Here is a 20,245-nt window from a genome sequence, read left to right as displayed (position 1 = left end):
AGGACCAGGAAAAACACGGTTGTGACCGCAGAAGGGCGGAAAGACCCTACCGAGGCACGCGCGACGGTCCACAACGGACAGGTAGCAGGAGAGAAACCGGGGAGAGGAACTTTTTCTGTTAAAATTCTGCCGTCTACGCTGCGTCGGACACGGATGCCACGGACCCTGAGATTCAGCGACAGTTGCCACACAAAGACCGGCTTTTTCGAGAGCAGCGCGACGACGAGAACTTCCGTCTTTTTCACTGGCGGGCCAGAACTGGGACAGTCAGGCGTGTCAAGCAAAGCAGTTTTCCCCCGCAGAGGGAAGGTGCGGTTTTAGGTGTGTACGCGCGGCGCTTCTTCGTTTTCGTTGGAAAACGACGCAATCTGTCGGTTTCGGGGACACACCAAACCGGTTTTTGTGTGCATGTCTTCAACGCACACCCTCCGCATGCAAGCAGCAAGACACACGCCAACGGCTCTCGCGACTCTTCAGACATTTTGCCGTCGTCCGTTCTGGCCGCGTCTCTTTTTTTCAACCTTTGCTCCGTCGAAACTGCTTCGGCGCATGCCTTCGTCTTTCCTCGGAAGTGCGCAGGCCTACCGCAACTCCCTTCGTCGCTTTTCAGGTGCTCCAGCGGCGCTCTCTCAGCCAGCTTTCCACAGACGCAGTTTCCCAGCTATTGCTGAAGGCCGTCCCTCTCACCTCTCGACTTGGGTGGCTCCACAGGGAAACCTTTTCAAGACGTGGCTCCAGAGATCGTGGTCCATACCGAAGGGCGCATTTTCGCGGATTCCCGGCGCTGGTCGTGTGTCTGTACACACCGCCGCGCCTTTGCCCGCGATTATTCCGGAAAACGAGGGATTCTCGTTCGAATGCTTTCCACAAAAGATCCGTTGAGCGCAGTCTCAAAGAGTAGCCATGCACTTCATTTCGCCGGTCGGTGTGCGAGACGGAACCGTCTACAGAATCAACAGTCCCGAGGCTACGTGTGCATGCGCGGCCCAATGACGAGTCACCGTCCGAGAAAAAACTAGCAGAGGAGAGGGAGGAACCGCGTCTTCCTTCTTTCGGTTCTCCCCTTTTCTTTGTTTCCTTGCTTGGCGTCTCCGCGCTGTTGGGTCGGCTATCTTGTCCTGTCTCTCCTCTTTCTTGCCCTCAGTCTTCTGCGACGGACCCCGGTCGACGGTTTCCTTCTGCCGCCGTTGCTCTCGAGTGTACAGACTCTTCTGCCTAGAAGAGAGCGCTTCTGGCGTTTTGCCCCCCCTCGACGAGGTAGCGGGTTGTTTGTCCCGAGGAGCCTGGAGAGGAGGCCGGCCAACGGTCTCCGTTGTTTGCTCCCCCAGAGCTGGTTCGTTTTTTCTATACAGGTAGTCCTCTCTTTTTTTCTCTCTCCATTCTGTTGCTATCTCTTTGTCTCCTGTCTCTTTCACTATCTCTCTCTTCCTGTCTTTGTCTTGAGAACATCTTGTCTCCATGTGGGGAGGCCGTGCCTTCCGTTTTGTGTTCTAACTGCGAAGCCGTCGACCTTTTCGGGGACACGCGCTTCCGGCTCTTTGTCGAAAGATGCCTCGAATGTTTTTCTCGTTCGATTCCTCCGTCCCTCCTTTCCGTTGTGTCTCTCCGTTTGCGGGCGGCCCTCGCCATAGGGCCCGTTCCGCGGTGCCGCTGCCTGTCTCGCCTCTCGCCTCTCCTCAGGCGCGCGTTGCGCGCATTCCTCCCACCTCCACGCACGACTTCTCGTAAGGTCGAACGAGAGGACAGCATGCATCCGTTTGAGGACTTTACGTTTCTTCTCTCGGTCCCCGCCCCAACGGCCAGCGGACGGGGACTCCTGTCTGACTCCAGCGATTCAGCCGAGAACGACGCCCCAAGACAGCGCCGCGCGCGCCGCGCTGTCGCCCGCTCCAACGCGGCTTCTGCTTCCACCGAGAACTGCTCCGCCTCCGGTAGTCGCCTCCCCGGGCGTGCAGAAGGCCCGAGTCGGCTCGCCCCGCAGGAGACACCTGCCTCCGCGCGGTGCCGGTCGGAGACAGCGCCCGTTCGCCGGCGATGGAGGGAACCGCAGAGACAGGCTACGCGAGGGCCGGTCGGCGAGCTTCCCTCTTCGTTCACGCACTTCCAGGGACGAGACAAAGACGACGTTTCCAAGAAGCGTGTGTCAAGACGACGCGAAGCTACAGCAGCCGCTGTCGCTGCAGAGAAGCGGGCTCTCGAGGTGAGAGCCGCGACCCCCGTGCAATTGGCTGGCCGATCCGAGCTGTATTTCTACATCGCCTAGACTCTTCGTTTTTCACAACTTTGGCGCTAGGCACTGCTCAGAATCGCTTTTAGCGTTGCGTGGCGAATGCAGAGATGCGCGCGAGCGGACGCTTGGACTGGAGCTGGTGTGCTGGCCCGCTCCCGTGGTGTGACTCTTTGGTTGCCTGATGTGCCTTTCGTTTGCCTGGGCCTTGTGAACGGACATCTCTGTTTCAGCTGTACAGACAGCGCAGGAAGCAAGCGGAGGAGCGGGCGGCGGCGCTGAAGGCGAAGGCGGAAGAAGAAGCGGAACGGGAGGAGCGGGAGAGGGTGAGAGAAGGAGAGAGACAGGCGGCGATTGCGGCTCAGCGAAGGAGACTGGAGGCGGAGCAGCTTCGCGAACTCGAGGCACACCTGGAGAGAGAGAAGGTCAGCTCAGAGTTTGTGTTCTCGGTTGTTTCCTCTCCGATTTCTCAGTCTCCGTTCTCGTTCGTTGGTGGTGGGTTACGAGGCCGCCGCAGGGACTGTCCTCCGAGACGTTTCCCTCTTCTCTCGGCTCCGTTTCCCCTGCCGTTTCGGTTCCTCGTTCCTCTCTTCCTGTTGCCTGTCGCCAGGGTTGTTTCCCTCTGCGAACAGGAGAGACGTCATCTCGCGCCTGTTTCAGTTCGGTGTTCATTTCCGCTGCACTCCGTCTTCTCCCACGTCTGCCGCGCGTCCTCTCGGCGCTCCCCAGTTCCTTCAAAAGCTCTTTTTTTCCCGGCCGCCTTTGCAGAGACTCAGGCAAGCCCAGCAAGAGGTGCGCCAGGCCTCCCGAGCTGTCGCCGCCCTGAGAAGGCTCGAGGAGGCGAGAGAAGCGGAGAGGCAGGCGGCAGAAGACAAGCAGAGACGCCGAGACCTCGTGAGGCAGATGGAGAGAGACCGAACTCAAGCGGTGAGCAGGAAGCATCGAGCGATGGGAAATCTACATGCGGGATAGGGAGACGATCCAACTCACGCGAAGCTTGTAGCTCCCAAGGGGAGCATGCGGTTCTGTCTGTTTTTCGCTTTTCAGTGTGTCCGAGCCGCGGAGCGGCAACGCCTCCAGGAAGAACGTCTTCTCTCAGCGTGCGAGCAGGGAAGAAGAGAACATGGAGGGCGACTGGAAGGAGACGGGAGAGAAGAACGAGTTAGCGGAGGACACGAAGTCCAGACGGAAACCGCGTCGCGTTGGAAGGACGGCAAGGCGCGGGTGCCAGCCGCAGCCGTCGCGGCAACGCCTCTCTGCAGAAGGGACGAGAAAAGCGAAGAGAAGACTCGTGGGAACTTCCTCAGCAGCAGTACACTTCGCAGACTGCAGACGAGAGAGCGCGATTTCGCGAGTTCCTTTCTCCACCGCCAAGGGTAGGTTCCGCAGGACCGGAAACACGGACAACGCACCAGCAGAGCGAAGGCACAAGCCGCGAAGGAGACGCCTCACGGGCAGCGAGGAGCGCACGCATCGCTAGTGGAGAGGTCGAGAGAGGAACGGGGTGAAAAGGAGGGACAGGAAGAGCGTGGCGAGGCGTCGCGTTCTGATTTGTTTCGAGATAGGCGAAGGGCAGTCGGTTTCGCACACAGAAAGCAGAAAGGTGATTCGCATCAGGAAGGAGAAGAAGACGCGTTCAACAGTTTCGGTGTCTCTTGTGTGGAGAAAACAGGTTTCAAAGAAAACTCGGATTGGCTAGCTTTAGCGGAAGTGCCCTCCGCCGTGCTCAACACTTTGTCTCTCTTCTCTTTCCGTCCGTCCTCTAACGTCTCTCTCGTTTTGCAGTGCTCGATTTCTCTCTCTTGGGTTCGGTTTCCCCCTCCTGTCTTCTCTCTTCACCACTCTTTCGCCTTCGCATCCTCTCTCCATTCGGGTCTAGTGGCTGCCTCGCTCCGTTTCTCTGTGCGGATGCAGCGTCGGTCTCCATGTGCCACCACGGCGAGACGTAGAGCTAGGGCGTCGATACACCCGATACGACGCGCATTCACTCCGGGGTATCGCTCCGCGACAGTACGGCGGTTCTTCGATGCCGGAGCCCGACGGTCAGAGAACCGTTCTCTTGGTCACGGACAGAGAACAGCAGAGGAACGCCAACTTGTTATCGCCTGCACGGGCGTATTCCCAGACGAACTCGCGGAGGTCGACCGCTGTATGTACACCCGTTTCTGTCGCCTTCAGCACCGAAGCGGCGGGGGTTTCAGGCGGTGTACATACACCTCGACTTCGGCCGGAGAAAGCGCGGGTCGCTCCGAGGACCGGCGATCATCCAGCGTGCCGAGAACGGGAGAACCTTCCACTCTTTCCAAATTCCTCGACATCGTCTTTTGAGGATTTTCCCGCTTTTGCATCAGGAACTCAGCGGCGGTCGCCGCCAGCTGCGCACTTTGGCTCTGTCGCCTGGTCCCGCGTCGGTACCGAGCCGGACGGCTGCTGGCGCTTCAAGAGGAGACCGTCTGAAGCAGACAGCGCATGCGAGGAAGCACCGCGACAAGACGAAGAAAGACAGAGAGTTCTCTTCGAGACACGGTCGTGTCAGCAGCCTGCTCCGAGAAGCGCCTACGCCTTTGTCCCGGAAGGGGAAGAACGAGAAAACTTCTGGACGCGTTCAGGCGAGGCTCACTTTGACTCGGAACCTGGCGAGGCCTCCGAAGAACTAGCCCAGAGAGGCGCCTCTCCTCGCGCCTTTGCTTGGTGCGCAGAGAGTCTCCTGTCTGTGTCGCTCTTTTCGTCGCCTGCTCGAACGGCGCGTTCGTCTCCGGAGCCTTCGACCCGTTGCGCACGTGTGGAAGCGTCTCCAGAGGAGAAAGAAGCGTTTGCGCCGTCCCCGGAAGAGGGCGCAGTCCCGCGGTGGGGCGAACAGGCACGGGGTTTCTACGCGGAGGAGGATGCACCCTCGGTTGGCTCTCCGTGTCGAGACAGTGGATGTTTCGCTGGCTCTTGGGACAAGGAAAACTGCCACGAGAACTTGGACGAACGCCGAGCCTTTGAAAGGAAACGCGTGGAGACGCACGCGCAGGCAGCCGGCATTTCTTCGCAGCCGCCGTGTCGGTGTGGAAAGTTGCCGCGCGAATTCTCCTTCGCAAGGCTGCCGCCTTCGCCGTGCTTCTGTTCTTGCGCGTCGCCTTCTCCCTGTCCTCCGCAGTGCCCATCTCGGGCTGCTCTCCCTTGCCAGGGCGACCGTTCTTCTGCGACCGCTGCTGTCGCTGCAACGCGACAGGGAAGAGACACGGAGACACGTGTCTCCTCGTGCGCCCCGCGCTCGGGGGGTCTCCTGCCTGCGCGAAGTGAAGATGCGTCGCGCCACCCAGATGCGTCAAGAGGCGCCTTTTCGCATTCAGAGAGTTCGGAAGATCGCACAGACTCCGATAAACGCGACGGGCCAGCGGAGCAATCCGACGCGGAAAAACGCCTTATTGTCGCTTCTCGTTCTCCGGGGCCGTTTGCGACGCGGTCACCGCTGTCGCCTGCGTCCGCTGCCTTGAGGGAGACGCCGAGCTTCGGGAGAGGCGGGAAAGGCCGAAAGACGCTTTTTTCTCACACGAAAGAGAGCGAACAGTCCGACGAGGAAGTCAGTGGTCTCCGGCTGAGAAACAGAGGAAACGAACGCGAGGCAAGGTTGTCACCGTCTTCCCGTTCCACAGACGCCTTTCCCTACAGCCAGACTCCTCGCCGTTCCTGTCCACACGCTTCTCTTTGTCGTGAAGTACCCTCTGCCTTCTCGAATCTTCCGTCTCTTCTTCTGGGTCTGTGCTCGAGAGAAGAGAACCAAGAACGGCGAGAGGAGAGACACAGTGTGAAAAACGCGGAGGGGGAGCGAGAGCCAGGAGACGAATCAGCGCGGCACCACGCGCGGCGAGCGACAGCGAGAGGGAAGAAGATCTTTGATTTCGCCGCGGAGGTGTATCTCCAACAGTGCGAGGAAGAGGGCGCACGGCGAGAGCGGGACCAGCACCTGTTCGACGAAGGAGGAAGCGAAGGAGACGGCAGCGAAGAAGTTTGGTTTTCGCGGAACGAAAACCGCGCTTTTATTCGAGAGGCGCGGCAAGTCGGGGTCGCCAGAACGAGCTCTGCGTCCGCGTCAGAGGAAAGCCTTGGAAGAGGCGAAGCAGCGAAAGAAGCCCGAAAGGAAGGCTGGTCTTCGCAGCCTACACCCTCTTCTTCCAGGGCCACCTATGCAACAGAAGCGCCCTTCCTTCTGTCTCCGTGGGAGGGTGTTTCTGCTCCTTTGTCATTTGAGGAGACGAAGAGACGATCTCTGGCGACGTCGGCTGACCAGTCCCGGTGTCTCTCAAGTCAGGAAGGGGCCGCTGGCCGAAAGGCGACAGCGCCTCTTCTCTCTGAGAGATCTTCTGGTCCGCACGCGGCCTCGGCAGAACCGCCTGCCTCTCCCGTGTCTCCTTCCCCACTGTTGCCTTCCTCGGCGGTTTCTTCTCTTCCTTCTTACTCTCGGCCTCCGTCGCACTCGCACCCCTCAGTGATTGTTTCGGCGCGCTTCAGTTCTCGCCAAACCCAAGGTTTCCCCGTTTTTGCGGAGGGGGCGAGCGCACGAGTCGCCAGAGTGGAAGAGAACTGCGAAGCACTCCCCGGGAGGGAAGAAGCCTTCAGTGTCGCAGATTCTCCCGGTGCGTCTCCAGCGCCCCAACATGGTGTACAGGGAAGAGCGAACGGGCAGAGAGATGCGCAGGACGAAGACAAAACGGGTAAGGAAACGGAGAGCGAGAACCCGGCACAGCCCTCGGGATGTCGAGACTCGAATCCGCAGGCGAGAAGGCGATCCAGAGTGGCGCTGCCTCCGTCTCTTCTTTCCTCTTCTCTGCTGTTGTCTTCTCTCCTGTCGTCTTCGCTTTCGTCTTCTGTTCTCTCGTCCTCGCTCCACTCTTCGTCGAGCGCGGGAAGTTCGAACGCTGTCTGGTCCCCCGTCCGCAGTCGCGCCATGTGCGGAGACACTTGTGGGGCCTTTGAGGGCCCTGACGCGCGCGAGTCAGAAGAGCGACAAGAAGCCGAGAGACAGGAGACAGGCGCAGAGACGGAACGGAGACACCGTCCGGACGGAGGCGCTTTCCGCCGATCTTCCGGCGCTGCGTCACCTTCTTCCTCTGTTTCTCTCGCTTCTTCCTCTTGTGCGGAAACCACGTGTCGCAGTGGCGGGTGCACTCGCGCGCTGGGCGACCTGAGGAAGAAACGATCATTGCTCGTGCGGACGAGCGAGGCGGGGCCGTGCGGGAGGTTCCTGAGTGGGAAGAGACAGTTTTCTGGAGAGAAGGGGACAGGAGACAGCCGAGAGGGCCTTCGCCAGAGAGAGGCGAGTGCGCAGCGGCGCGTTCCCCGACACCGTTCAACCTCGACGTCTGCGGGAAATGCTCGGGAAGGGCGAGAGGTCGAAGGAAAGAGAAAGAAGAGAGAGGAAGGGAAAAGCCTCGCAGAGAAGGAAGACGACGGCCACCAAGGCGACGAAGAAGACGGAGGAGAAGAGGAACCGGAGAAAGACGAAGCAGCGATGCCGAAGAGAGATCGACAAACGCAGAAGGAAAATGAGGCATTGCGAGAAAACGCGAGCGGCAAGGGAGACGCAAGAATAGAGGGAAATGGCTTCGATAGGGAAGATGAGGAAAGGGGGAAACTTTGAACAGAGACGACAAGGGATATACCAGATATACCACAACCACGGCCAGAGGGGCAAGAGAGGGGGAAGACGAGAACAGACAAATACGATCTTGGTGTGATGTCAAAAGCTGCATCGCCTTCTTTCTGTGTGTTTTTTGTATTCTTTCTTTCTCTGCGTGTCCTCGCTTTCGATACTGGGCACCTATTTGCCACTCTCACTTCTTCGGTAAAACGAGAGCTTTTTGTCAGCATCTGTCGCTTGTGAGAGCCAGCAGGGGACGAGCGCGCGTCTTCAACTCAACACCGGACAATTCACATCCGCGGCATCCGATTTCCGTCTGCCATCTTTCCAAACACCTCTCACTTCCAGTGTGCCGTCTCCGGCGTCGTTTCTCACTCTCCATAGCCAAGAACTGTGTCTCGCGCCTTCTCTTGTTTCCTCTCTTCAGCTTGTGTGTCTTTCCATCCTTCTACATATATATATATATATATATATATATGTATGTATATATATATACGTATATATATGTATATATATACGTATATATATGTATATATATGTATATGTATGTATATATTGGCCAATCTGTCTGTCTTGTCTGATTCTCTCTTCCTTTCCTACTTTTTTTCCTTTCTCTTCCTATCTCAGTCTCTTTCTCAGTATCTCCATGTCTCTCTCGTTCTGTCTTTTGATAACTCTCTCATTCTCTCTCGTTACTTCTATATATCCGTCGTTCTCTTCTTTCTTTGGGGTCTTTCCGCCTGTGCGGAAATGCCTCGAGGCCGTCTCGAGATTCAGTTTGCAGATTTGAATTCGGCGAAGTCATTGCGGCACGCAGTCTCCGACTGCAGGCTTAAAAACGGAAACAGCTCATAAAACACGGCCCCATCATTTTCACCATCCGTCACTGATGAACGACCGTCCCGGCCGCGAGCAAACGAACAGCCTTTCCACGACTTTCCACTTTCCTGCCTTGCCTCGCGTTTTCGCGGGCCTCTCGCTCCGGCGGTGTCGCCCATCTGAGACGCTTCCTTCTTCCCTTCTTCGGAGGACATGCAATCCGCGAGCGGGCGGTGAAGGCGAGACCGACTGGTCCGGTCCTCCTCTCCGGTCTCTCTTGTCTCTCTCCCATCTCTCGTGTCCCTTCTTTCTCCCTCTCAGCCCTGCAATCGACGCCAGCCTGCGCCAAGCGCGCTCACTCTCGCCTCCGATTTGCTCTTCTCCTCCCGTCTCCCCTTTTCTTCTTCCACTTTGGAACGCGGAGACAACTCTCGCTCGCAACAGGCGACTTCCTCAACGGTTGCAGAGCCGTGGATATTCACAGCGGTATACATATAAAAATAAACACACGTGTATTTATCAGCTGTTCGCGCGCTTCTCGTGCCGTGTGTCCTTCGTCAGCAATCAAGGGGACTACGGAGACAGTTCGTCCGTTCGCACGCGCGCTTCGACAGTGCACTCTTACCGGCGCAGTAAATAACTCCCCGCTGGGTGTTCTTCACTTTTCCCATGCGCCCGAGAGTAGAAATAGGCAGTTCCTTCTCCCTCATGCCTTGTCCCTTGTCTTCTCTCGCCCTCACCATCTTTCTCTCTGCCTCTCCGCTCTCGTGACTGACACAAATAGAGACGCTCTCACTCCTCCCGGCACCTCGCGCTTTCTCCGCTCTGCCTTCTCTCGCGATCCCTCATTTTCCTCTTATAATCCATCACCCACCTGCTCACGAGAAACATCCGAATATGCGTACACGCATATATATCTCAACATCCATGTCTGCACGCATGTGTCCGAATAGATCTCTAGACCTGTATACATAAGTCGATATATGTAGAGACAGAACGTCTTTGTTCACTTGCAGAGACAGGTCCGCAATTCCCATTTCCTCTGTATCTTTGTGCCCAAGGGGGTCGTTGCACGCGGGCTCTCGCGGGGGGAAGGCGCCTCTCATGCAGAGTCTTCCGGATCTGCTGCGCCGTCTCCCATGACGCGTTTCATTTTGTAGACGATCGCAGGATCTTGCCTCGAAGCTTCGTCGAAGGCCGTTTTGCTGCCGACGACGACGGAAACGAGACTCGGCGTCTTCAGCGCCTCGTCGGCGGAAAGCGAAGAGGCTGCGACTCTCTCGCGTTCCAGCAGAGAGCCCTCCTCCAACTGGCGCCTCCGCGCCTCTCCACCGAGCTGCGCTTCCAGTCGATCAGCGAACGCGCGAATATCGGCTGCGGTCGTTTGCAGCACCTGAACGCGCCGAGAAAAATCGAGAGAGACCGCACCCCACATACACATGCGCGCGCGCTTTTCCCCTCCGGCCAGAACACGACACCAAAGACGCCCAGGCACAACAAAAGAAGCAGGAAGGGAGCGCAAGGAAAGAGGAATACACAAACCAGCGAAAAAGAGACTTACAGAGAACGCGCGAAACCGCGAGAAAGAAGACACAGCGAACCCCTACACGTCTATAAAGTGCATCTGGGGTACTCGTAGACGTGGCATCAGAGACAAAGCGTATGCTTGTGTCTGTGTGGATTCTCACCTCTTTGCGAAATCTTTGCCTATCTTCCTTCGTTTCGCCCTGAATGGTCTGCCAGAGTGCACGGTAGCCCTTCTGATCGTTCGGCGTCGGCTGATCGAGGTCGCGAAGAACGCCGATGACGGCACGCGTTAGGCTACGCTCGTCCAAATTTTCGGCGAATTGGTGAAGCCCAGCACCCGCCCCCAGGTACCTCTTCAGTGTGTCTCGGAGATGTGGATCCCGGTAGGACGTGAAGAGGAAAGTTCCCGTGAAATCCGAGCGAAAGAAGCTGCCGTACGCCCCTCCCACCACGCGAATGTTGTCCCAGATGTATCCCGTCGACAGCGCACGCACTGCTACAGCAGAGGCACCGACGTAAGGCTCGCCCGGAGCGAAGAGTCGCCCACCCAGGCCGACGTAGTTCACCTGAAAAGGGACAGCATGGAAACGGCGAACACTCCGATGCCCCAAAGACCTCACCAACCGCCCCAACTCGCACTTTTTTCAGCCTTCACCTCGACAGAGAGGGCGACGGAAGACGCGCAGAAAGGCAACGCCAAACCCCCACAACTGGCCACCTCACACAAGCTAGAGATGCCTCGCGAAAAAGTTCCGGATAGAAGGCACAGGACAAAAAGCTGCCAGCGACTCGACAAAGAAACCACCCATAAAAATGGAGATAAATATATAAATATAAATCTTATTTATATATATATGCATATATATGTCTATATATATATACATATATATGTCTATATATGTATATATATATATATAGGTCTCGACAAATCTGTCAAGAATGGCGATGGAAGACTTTGCCTGAGTGTTTCCGGAATTTTGCCTCGAGCTTTCTTCGCGTGTCTCGCTCGTCCTTTAAGAGGGGAAGGAGCAGCGGGGTCTGTGGAGACACTCCCCGTCCCCCCTGGCGTCCACACAGAGCGGACGAGGAGCAACAGCGTCTGCTGTCCAGATGCAGCTGCCGCTGGCGAGGACACTCGGATGTGTCGTCCGGAAGCGTGAGAGGTCTGTTGATGCCCACGGAGTTACGTTTCTATTGGAGGATCTTGGCTGTTTCGGTGATAAACCCGAGGGAAAAGTGTGTGTCCAAAAGACATGTCTAGGCAGCTTCTCCGGGGTTCGCCCTGGTTCGTTTTTGTCTAACCCGCGTGGGGACAACGAAGCCTTCGCCAACGGTGCCTTCTTCCTTGACTTGGAGAAGGCCATGCTTCTTCTTCAGCTCCGCCCCCCACGGGCAAGGGTGAACTCCTCGCTTGCCATCGAGACACGCGTGATGGGAGGAAGCACCTGTGCGCAGAGCCTGGACAGCCTCAGCCAGTGCCCGCCCGCCTGCATGCGCCGGCGAAGTCGCCGCCTCGAGGGTCGTCTCGTCTCCCGTCAAGTTGATCAGCAACTGTTCACGCTGCGCCTTCAGCAGCTTCTCTCGGATCGTGACGAGTTTCTCCTGGATTGGAGACCAGTCCTCGTCAGCCTGCGAAACCAGCGGCACATTTCGAAGCGGAGAGAACGAGGGAAGATATAGCGAAAGAAAAGATGAAGAAGCGAAGAAACGAAGCAGAGCGACACACGGCTGCGAAGGGAGAGAGAGAAGGGAAAGAAGGGACGATGCGAAGAAGAAGAGAAGCACCAACAAAACAGAGACGTAGTCGTGTACATGACAAATGACAAACCCTCCTACGTGGATACACCCACAGAGATAACTCCATCTGCACATTTATACGTATATATATATATATATATGCATATAGAACAACGCTCCAAAGGTTGAGATCGTTGGGCTACGCGCGTTCTCCTGTCCGCCTCCCCTGTCCGCACACTGGCCCTAACGAGCAGACCAGGACAAGCGGAGTGTCCAACAGAGACAGCATACTGGCCGAGGCGTTTCCCGAAAAAATACGCAAAAAAGAAGAGACAGGAATGTGCATTCTCACATACACATGTGCCCCGAAAAAAGCGAGAAGTTGTCCAACGCTTACCTGTTTCTTCAAGTCCTTGATGAACTCGAGATACGCGTGCCCATGTCTTTGTTCGCTAATGTAGCCGGTGACAGTCAAGGACGCCAAGATCCTCGACGAGGCCATCGCATGTCCAGAGTGGAGGAAGGCTGCTTCCAAGGATGAAAGCGTCTCCTTGAGGATTTCTTTTCCTCTGCGGCCATTTCCCAGGTTCGCGTCGGTCATGATCTCGGCAATCGTCGAAAACAACTCGGGAATGCGCGACTTCAGAGCCTGAAAAAAGCCACCACGCGCATCTCTCGCCATTGCCCTCAGGAACGTCCCGCAAATCGCCACGCAAAACCAAAAACACTTCACCTTCGGAAAACGCACGCATATCTCGGTAAATACGAATGCATGCAGGCACAAGGCACGCCTACTATGTGTCCTGGAGATTCCCTGCAACGCTACCATGTGGCAGCTGTATGTATGTATGTATGTATGTATGTATGTATATATATATATATGCGTGTGTAGATGTAGATGTATATAGCGGTGAATGTCTGACGATTTGCATACATACATCTATGCATATACATATCTATTTATATATGCAGAGGACTGTGCAAAAGAGTGGGACACCGGGAGACGGTATTTCTCGTGGGCTCCGTGGTGTCGCGTTTCTGCGGGTGGAGCGGAAAGTGGCGAGCGGCAAAAACTGCATCTAGCAAGATGTTTCCTCTGCTCAGTTTCCGCTGACCTTCCCTTTAATGATGAAATAGCCCGCCGACTGATATGGGTCAGCGATTTCCCGCGGGTTCGGATGAAGCGTGCGGATGTCTGTTACGGAAGAGATCCCGCCCGTGTATCTGCCAATGTGGTGTACAATGGCTGCCTCGTCCTTCGTCGACGTGCCTGAAAAAACAAGGCGCAAACCCCAAAACGTTGTAACGCACACGAGAGATCCCACGCACCCTACGCTACGAGCGAGAGAAAGGCACGCGCGAAAAGACAGAGAGAAGAGAAAGAGCAAAGAAGACCGCACACGAAAAAAAGAGACAGATCGTGACGGCGGAGGAATGCCAGAGAGCAACACGCGGATACATGCAAATAGACATATATACGTACAAATACTTAAAGGGATATATATATATATATATATATGGATACATGTGGATACATGTGGAGAGTTTTGGCGACGGCGCACCTTGAGAAAGTGCAGTTGTTTCTCACCTGCTTCGACCAGAAGACGACCAAAGAGGGCGAGGTATCTCAGCTCATCCAGGGTCAAGGTGTGGAGCGGGAATGCCAAGTCTACATAAAGAATTCCGGCTGTGGGGAGAGCATGGCGCAGTAAGGCAGCGCGGCCGTCGAGGTAAGACTCGATCGTCGTCGGAATCTCCTCGCCTTCCTGCGAAACACGCAGTGAAACAGTCGGCTCCTGGTAATCTAGTATGTAACTCCGTTCATGGAAATCAAAAGAGCTTTCACGTCATCAGGGGAGAGGCGACAAAGGACGAAACAGAGACACGGCCAGCGAAGAACAGAGGCACTTTCCCGAAACGTGGGGGTGTTCTGCAATGTGGGAGTCTCTCATCGGCAACAGAGAGCTATTCGCTTACGTCTCCTGTTTGCTCACCGCATCAACGTCCTGGAGAGTCAACGTCGGTAGCGTCCGCAAGGCTTCTGGCGGGTCTTCGGCCATCTGCGAAAAACCAAAGTGGAAACGAAAACACCACACACAGCATGCACTTGTCCGTCAGCCACTGCAAACTCAATCCTACACGTAAACCTATATATCCACATACACATATATATATCCATATATCCATATATATATAATTATATATATAATGGAATACGTTCTCGGCATCGGTACAAATAGCCGCTCTCTGACAGTTTTGCATTTGGCACAAGAACGCGTCGTTCCATGCACGAGTAACTTCATCCGCATCCAAGTACAGATTTGTGTACAAATACGCCGGGGTATGTACACAGCTGTCGTCTGCATGCGGTGCATGGCTATTCACTGTGCACGCTTCCTCACGGATCCTCCTCAGAGCCTTACCTGTTTCGCTTTCAGTTCGATCGTCTGCGTTTCGAGGGCGTCGAGTTCTTCACTCGACAGCGAAGCTTCCACCTCTTCGATCTCCTCTTTGTCTTTCGCCTCTCTTCGCGCCTCTTCATCGGGATCCGCCCGCAGGTGAATCGTGGCGCGGTGAGTGTTGCCGATGAAGTGCCTGGCCGACGCAGCAGAGCACAGAGCAGACAGGAGGCCCGAGCGCAGGTAGCTGGGGGAACAGGAAGCGAGAGCGACGAAAGATGCATGCAAACGGTGCAAAGGCGGGGACTGGAGGAGTGGCGAGCGCAGGAAACGAGCAAAGGCCGGAGGACGGGCGAACACTCAGGCGGCAGAACCAGACGTTGAGAGGAGATGGCGACGGAGGGAGACGACGGAAGAAAGAGAGGCATCGGAGATGCCATTCCGAAGGAGAGGAGAGAACCAAAGGCGGAAGCCAAAGCTTCTTGCGCCTCCTCAGTCTCAACTCACTTCCTCAGAAGGTTTTCGAAAAGCGGTTCGCCGCTCTTCAGCCGGCGACGCAGTTCCTCCAAATGGCCTTCGAAGCGCAGGCCGTCAACCGGGTCCTGCGTCATACGGAGAGACACACCGAGGCAGACACGTGAGAGAGCACGAGCAAAAAGCGAGAGAGACACTGCAAGCGAAGGCAACCTCTCGCCCCAGCCTGGGATCATAAACGTACTGTGTATGGTAAGATTGAGCGTGGACTATCGAAGGAAGGAAAGGTCAAGCACTCCCCCCCGCGCGCGCATCCAGGCACACGGCCCATGACAGATTCCCGTCGTTTTTCGTCGGAGCCTAAAAGGCGATCTCCTCTCTTATATGTCAATGAAAAGCTCCTGTGTCTGAGTCTCTATCCTTTCTTTTTCGCGCGTGAGTGAATACGGCTCTCGCGCCGCCTGCTGCCGTCTCTGAGGATCATTTGAAACCTCTCTTTCTTCGAACTCACCCGATCTTCGGTCCACCCGGCAGTCATCTCTTGAATGACGGCCAAGCCCTTAGGAAAACTGCCCGTGTTGAATTCGCGGAGTCGGAACTCCGTGCTGTTGATCGAGGCGTCGATCGCCTCATCTGTGAAGCCTTCCCGCGCGTGCTTCTCGAGACATTCTAAGACAATTTCCTCGATTTTGTCCACGGCACTCGTGCCTCCCTCGCTCTGTTGTGGCACACCTGCAGGGGAAACGGGGCGCGCGCGTGCGCGGAAGCGAGAGACAAAGAGCACACGCACACAGAGCGCCGCCATTCTCCCTCTCTTCGCACTGACAAAGCCACGCGAGAGAGACAGAGCGAGATCCAGGATCTCCCTCGAAAAAGGTCCGGTGGACGCGATTTGGCACAGTGCCCGCAGAAGCCTCAAAAGGCTCGCCGCCCTCACTGGCCTGCGTCCACCGTCGGTGGAAAAGCCGAGGAACTCTAGAATCGGCAACACGGGGCGTCCACTTCTACCTCGACATCTCAAAGGCATGCGCACCAGATAGCGCGACACATCTATGAGCCACAAATGCAGGGGAAGATATTGGGCACATCGAGGATCAGTCCCTCAGGGCCAGGTGAGCATGCGTTTCCACCCGGAAGAGAAGATCTCGACCAGGCTGCAGAGTTGGGCCGACCCACAATGGGGGGACACAAGTCTCTGTCCACACGAGGGCGTGTCAACGGAGACTGCGGTGCGCTCCCTACCCTTTAGCCCGGCGGAGAAGAGCAGATGCTTCAAACCGTCTTCAATGCCGCCGATGACTTGCTTTCCGAGCCCGCTTTCGGTGAGCGCGCGGTAGAGGGGACTCGCGCTCGTGCCCATGAGAAGGTGACTCAGAATAGTCAGGCTCAGGCGCTGAAACGGCGTGGGAACCGGAAAACCCATGGGATCGAGAACCAAGTTCACCGTCACGAGATCTTCCAGTTGCTCCTTCGGCGCGGGAAAAACCCGCGTGACTCGTGTGGGCGCTGAACAAGAGAGCCGAGACGCCGACGCTCACAGAACGGAGACTTCACCAAAGGGCCTCCACTCATCCGCAGTCGCAAACGAAACAGATCGATGCATATCGATGGATGCTGCTCCGGGGACAGCATACAGAGACACCGCGCCAAATATACATAAATGCATATAAATAAATAAATATATATATATGGATATATATATATATATGGATATATATATATATATATATATATGGATATAGATAGATAGATGTCGATAAATAGCTGCAGACAGATAAATAGATGTGGATGGATAGAATAGTCCCCTAAATGCGGATTCCGGCCAGTTCACAGTTTCCTTAGAGGCCTTTGACTGTCTCATATCGCTTCTGGGCCACACCGCGTCGTTCACCCACCGCTTGCGGCCCACGTGTTGATTCTCTAGCTGTAGGGGTTCACCCTCGATTCGACATCTACGCGAATCATGCAAGCGTAAACATGAATATATAGTTATAGGGGCATATGTTTTTGGAGGGAGACGTGCAGGTGGACCTATATCTGTGTGTTGGCGAACGCGATTCGTCGCTTCGGAGCGCGTACCCGGAAGCAGCGGCTGACTAGGGACAACTGAAGATGCTTCAATCGCCCGGTTACAGGTCTTCGGGACTTCCAGAGCTTCCAGGTTTTTGTCCACGAAGTCAAGGCGCCGCATGACATCGTCTGACCTGAAGGAGAGACAACCCAATGGGAGCAAGAGAGAAATGGCGAGTCGCCGCACGCGCGGCAGCGACGACACCCGCCGCTTTTCCACAGAAATCCCCCAAATCCCCGCGTGAATTCTGTTTCGTCCACTCTCCTATCCAGCATTCGTTTTGCACGTACCCCCAGAAGAAGATTTTTGCGTTGGAAGGGTGGTAGAATCGGTTGTAGAACTCCTTAAAAGCGTCAAAGGTGAGCGTTTTGATGTCTTGCGGATCGCCTCCGCTGTCGTGGGCGTACGACGGGATGTCCGGGAAGAGCGTCTCCATCTGGGCCTTCCAGAGCAGAGCCTCTGGGGAGGAGTACACGCCGCGCATTTCGTTCAGAACGACGCCTTGGAACGCCAGTTTCCGCTTTCTCTTCCGGCTCTCGTCGAGCTCTCCGTCGCCGCGAAGTCGCACGGCGTCGCCCTCGGCCTTCGCGTCCTCCGATGTGACTTCGAGCCGCCAGCCCTCCTGCAGCAGGACGGTCTCGTCGCGAATCGCTCGAGGTTGGAACACAGCGTCAAAGTACACGTCGGCGAGGTTGTAGAAGTCCTTGTCGTTCACGGAAGCGACAGGGTAGCAGGTGCGGTCTGGGTACGTCGACGCGTTCAAGTACGAGTACATGCTGCCTTTGAGCAGTTCTGCAAAGGGCTCTTTGAGCGGGTACTTGTTGCTGCCGCTCAGAACGCTGTGTTCGAGAATGTGAGGCACTCCCGTGGAGTCCGCCACGGGCGTGCGCAGGCAGATGCAAAACACCTTTTCTGTCTCGTTCTCAGGCACGGTAAGGCTCATCACGCGCGCGCCTGTCTTCTTGTGGACGTACTCCGTCGCTGTCAGATGCAGCTCTGGAACCGCCTCTTGCGAGGTGATGTCGAAGGCCGGATGCGAAGGCGAGGCGTCCGCGGAGTGCCGCAAAGACTCGGGTTTCTCTGCCTGGTCCGCCAACGCGAGAGTGGCCGCCGGCATCACCGAGAAGAGACGCCCCTGCCACGCCGAGGGCGACGCCAAAGGCCCCCCGCGGCCAGCAGGCTGCTGGAGGATGGACGACAGCGACAGCGGCGACGCCGCGCAGGTGGGTGAGGCTAGAAAGGTCGTCGGCACGCCGTGAGAGAGAGGATGGGACGCGCCAGGTTTGCTCGTACTCGGCAGGCAAGCAGCGGGGAAGGGATGCGAGAAGGCAAGAGGCGCGACAGGAGCTGGAGCAAACTGGGTGCACATGGAGGAGAGGAGCGCAGTCAGCGAGGGCGCTTGACTTGCCACGGCTGCCGCCATGGTCAGAGCCGCTGCCGCGCGAAACGGCGAAGAAAGGAGAGACGCGACGCCCACAGGACGGCGACTGCATGCCCAGGAGTCAGGCGCGCTCTGGGGCCTCGCGAGCGCAGCTGGCGCCTCTCGACAACGCAGAAACGAAGACCCCGGCGAGCTGGGAGGAGCCGACGACGCGGAGCCCAGAAGGCCGAGAGGCGTCGCCATGGTGACGAGAAGGAGAACGCACGCGACGGCAGCCTGAAACCTGGAAGACGGGGAAGGAAACGGGAAAGGGAAGCAAAGGGAAAGCCAGTACAGCGAAAACCGGAGGAAACGGCGTGGTGGCCGGTAGCTTGCCGGGGACACCTACGGAGAGGCACGGCGCGGCGCCGGAGGGCGGAAAGGCCTAAGCTTCCCACGCGCACAGCGTCTTCACTCCGAAAACAAAAGATCCCACGAAACACGGGAACCCGACGCCCCACGTCCTTGGAAACAGACTCGAAACCAGCCTAGTCACGCTGAAAAAAAACCAGAGTGTCTCTCTGAACGCCAGAGTTCCCTGAGGCGCCGCGAGAACTCCGCCGCAGTTCAGCATCCGAGCTCCCGTCCTCGACGGAAAACTGGCTTCAAGGATAAAAATCGTCTCTCGGACTCTGTTTTCGACGCGCGGTGCGGTCAAGAACGCCGTCGCGTTTGTAAACGCGGATGCAGGATGAAAAGTCCGCACGCGGGTTCTCAGCGCTGCAGGAACCAAGTGAACTCGAAAACCACGGAGTCTGATGACCCCAGTCGGGAGAAAAAGATGTGTCTGTCAACGATTCAGTCGAGACCGCGCAGGAAAAAGTTACCATGGGCGTCGACACGCAGAAAAGCCGCGCAAAATGAGGGAGGGAGACTTACCTGACACTCCACGGTGGAGCCATACACTCTCTTTCGAGGGTGGCGGCGGAAAGCCGGAAGAGAAAACACAGGGTTGAGGAGGATTTCTCTTGAAAGAAAGAATCGGCGCTGCTGAGCTCTCTCCAACACGAAAGCTGTCTACAGGGAAACGCTCCAGTGCCTTAACGCTGCCGCCGTCGAGTGGCAACCTTTCTGTCACATTTCGTCGGGTCCGCTGACAGTCAACCTTGTTTAAGTGGTGAAGAGGGCAAAGGAGATCGGGAGGCTGGCAGAGAAAAAGCTTCTTCCATTGGGGAAACGACGAAATCGACTGTTCCGGGGCTGCGGTCCCTTGCATGCGGCTAGGGATCTCGATCGCGCGCGATGACTCTTCGTTGAGCTGTCCTTGCGTTACAAAGGCCCCGCACTCTCGCGGCCAGTGAGCGTCCTGAACTGGTTTTTTCGGAGCGAAGGGCGAGTTCCGCCTCAAATTTCTGAACGAGTTTGGACAAGCGTGTTCTAAAGCACTCCTGCTCGCAGCGGGTCACAGAAAAAGAGTCCCCTATGCGCTCTGAGAGTCACACTCGTCTCACACGAACGGGTTTTTTTCAGCGCAACCAGAAGCTGGCTTTGTCCTGTGTATGTGCTCGGTGGGACTTGCAGTGGTGTCTCGATGAGTTTTCTCTGGCGCCTGCCTGCTGCAGAATCACCTTCTTTCTGGATCCATGTGGGGCATAAAGTTTTTTCTGACTACAGCTCCATGCCCATTTTCCTGCTGAACAGAGCCGAAATCCATACCCAGCTGCGCGCCGTTGAGCGCACCTGGATGCCACTGAACACTCCAACGACTGCAGCCATCGCGGGGGAGGAGCACGTTTTTTACAGAAACGCCATCATTTTTCGGACGCATGCAACGAAATGCGACAAGCGACGGAGCGTGGGTATCGCCTACCGCCACTGGAAAACAACGTAACAACTCGTAGACAGAGTGTGAAACGGAATCAGCAGCAGACCCCTCCTGTATTTCACGTGTAAACTGTTCAAGCCTTTGCAGCCACACAAAAACGTGTGTCCTCCTGTATTTCGT

At 56.4% G+C, this 20,245-nt stretch overlaps 2 protein-coding genes across 2 annotated transcripts; one reads left to right on the top strand and one right to left on the bottom strand.

Moving 5' to 3' along the window:
• Positions 1–1,747: 1,747 nt before the first annotated feature.
• NCLIV_045470 (conserved hypothetical protein) lies at positions 1,748–7,853 on the top strand (the record flags this gene model as incomplete). Its single annotated transcript, XM_003884096.1, has 6 exons — positions 1,748–2,200; positions 2,461–2,652; positions 2,996–3,154; positions 3,275–3,603; positions 4,142–4,269; positions 4,579–7,853. 6 exons carry the CDS (start codon positions 1,748–1,750, stop codon positions 7,851–7,853), a joined length of 4,536 nt encoding a protein of 1,511 aa, XP_003884145.1.
• A 1,921-nt stretch (positions 7,854–9,774) lies between these two features.
• On the bottom strand, positions 9,775–18,504 carry NCLIV_045460 (Mitochondrial presequence protease (Precursor), related; the record flags this gene model as incomplete). The annotated part of the gene is made up of 13 exons (XM_003884095.1): positions 9,775–10,065; positions 10,361–10,765; positions 11,502–11,828; positions 12,334–12,585; positions 13,052–13,206; positions 13,525–13,702; positions 13,931–13,996; positions 14,360–14,582; positions 14,843–14,937; positions 15,321–15,541; positions 16,052–16,315; positions 16,889–17,013; positions 17,171–18,504. The coding sequence occupies 13 exons, from the start codon at positions 18,502–18,504 to the stop codon at positions 9,775–9,777; spliced, it is 3,936 nt and encodes a 1,311-aa protein (XP_003884144.1).
• Positions 18,505–20,245: the final 1,741 nt, after the last annotated feature.

This window comes from Neospora caninum, chromosome X (assembly GCF_000208865.1).
Source record: "Neospora caninum Liverpool complete genome, chromosome X".
NCBI classification, from domain to species: Eukaryota; Apicomplexa; class Conoidasida; order Eucoccidiorida; family Sarcocystidae; genus Neospora; species Neospora caninum.
This window is presented reverse-complemented; position numbering and strand designations above follow the sequence as displayed.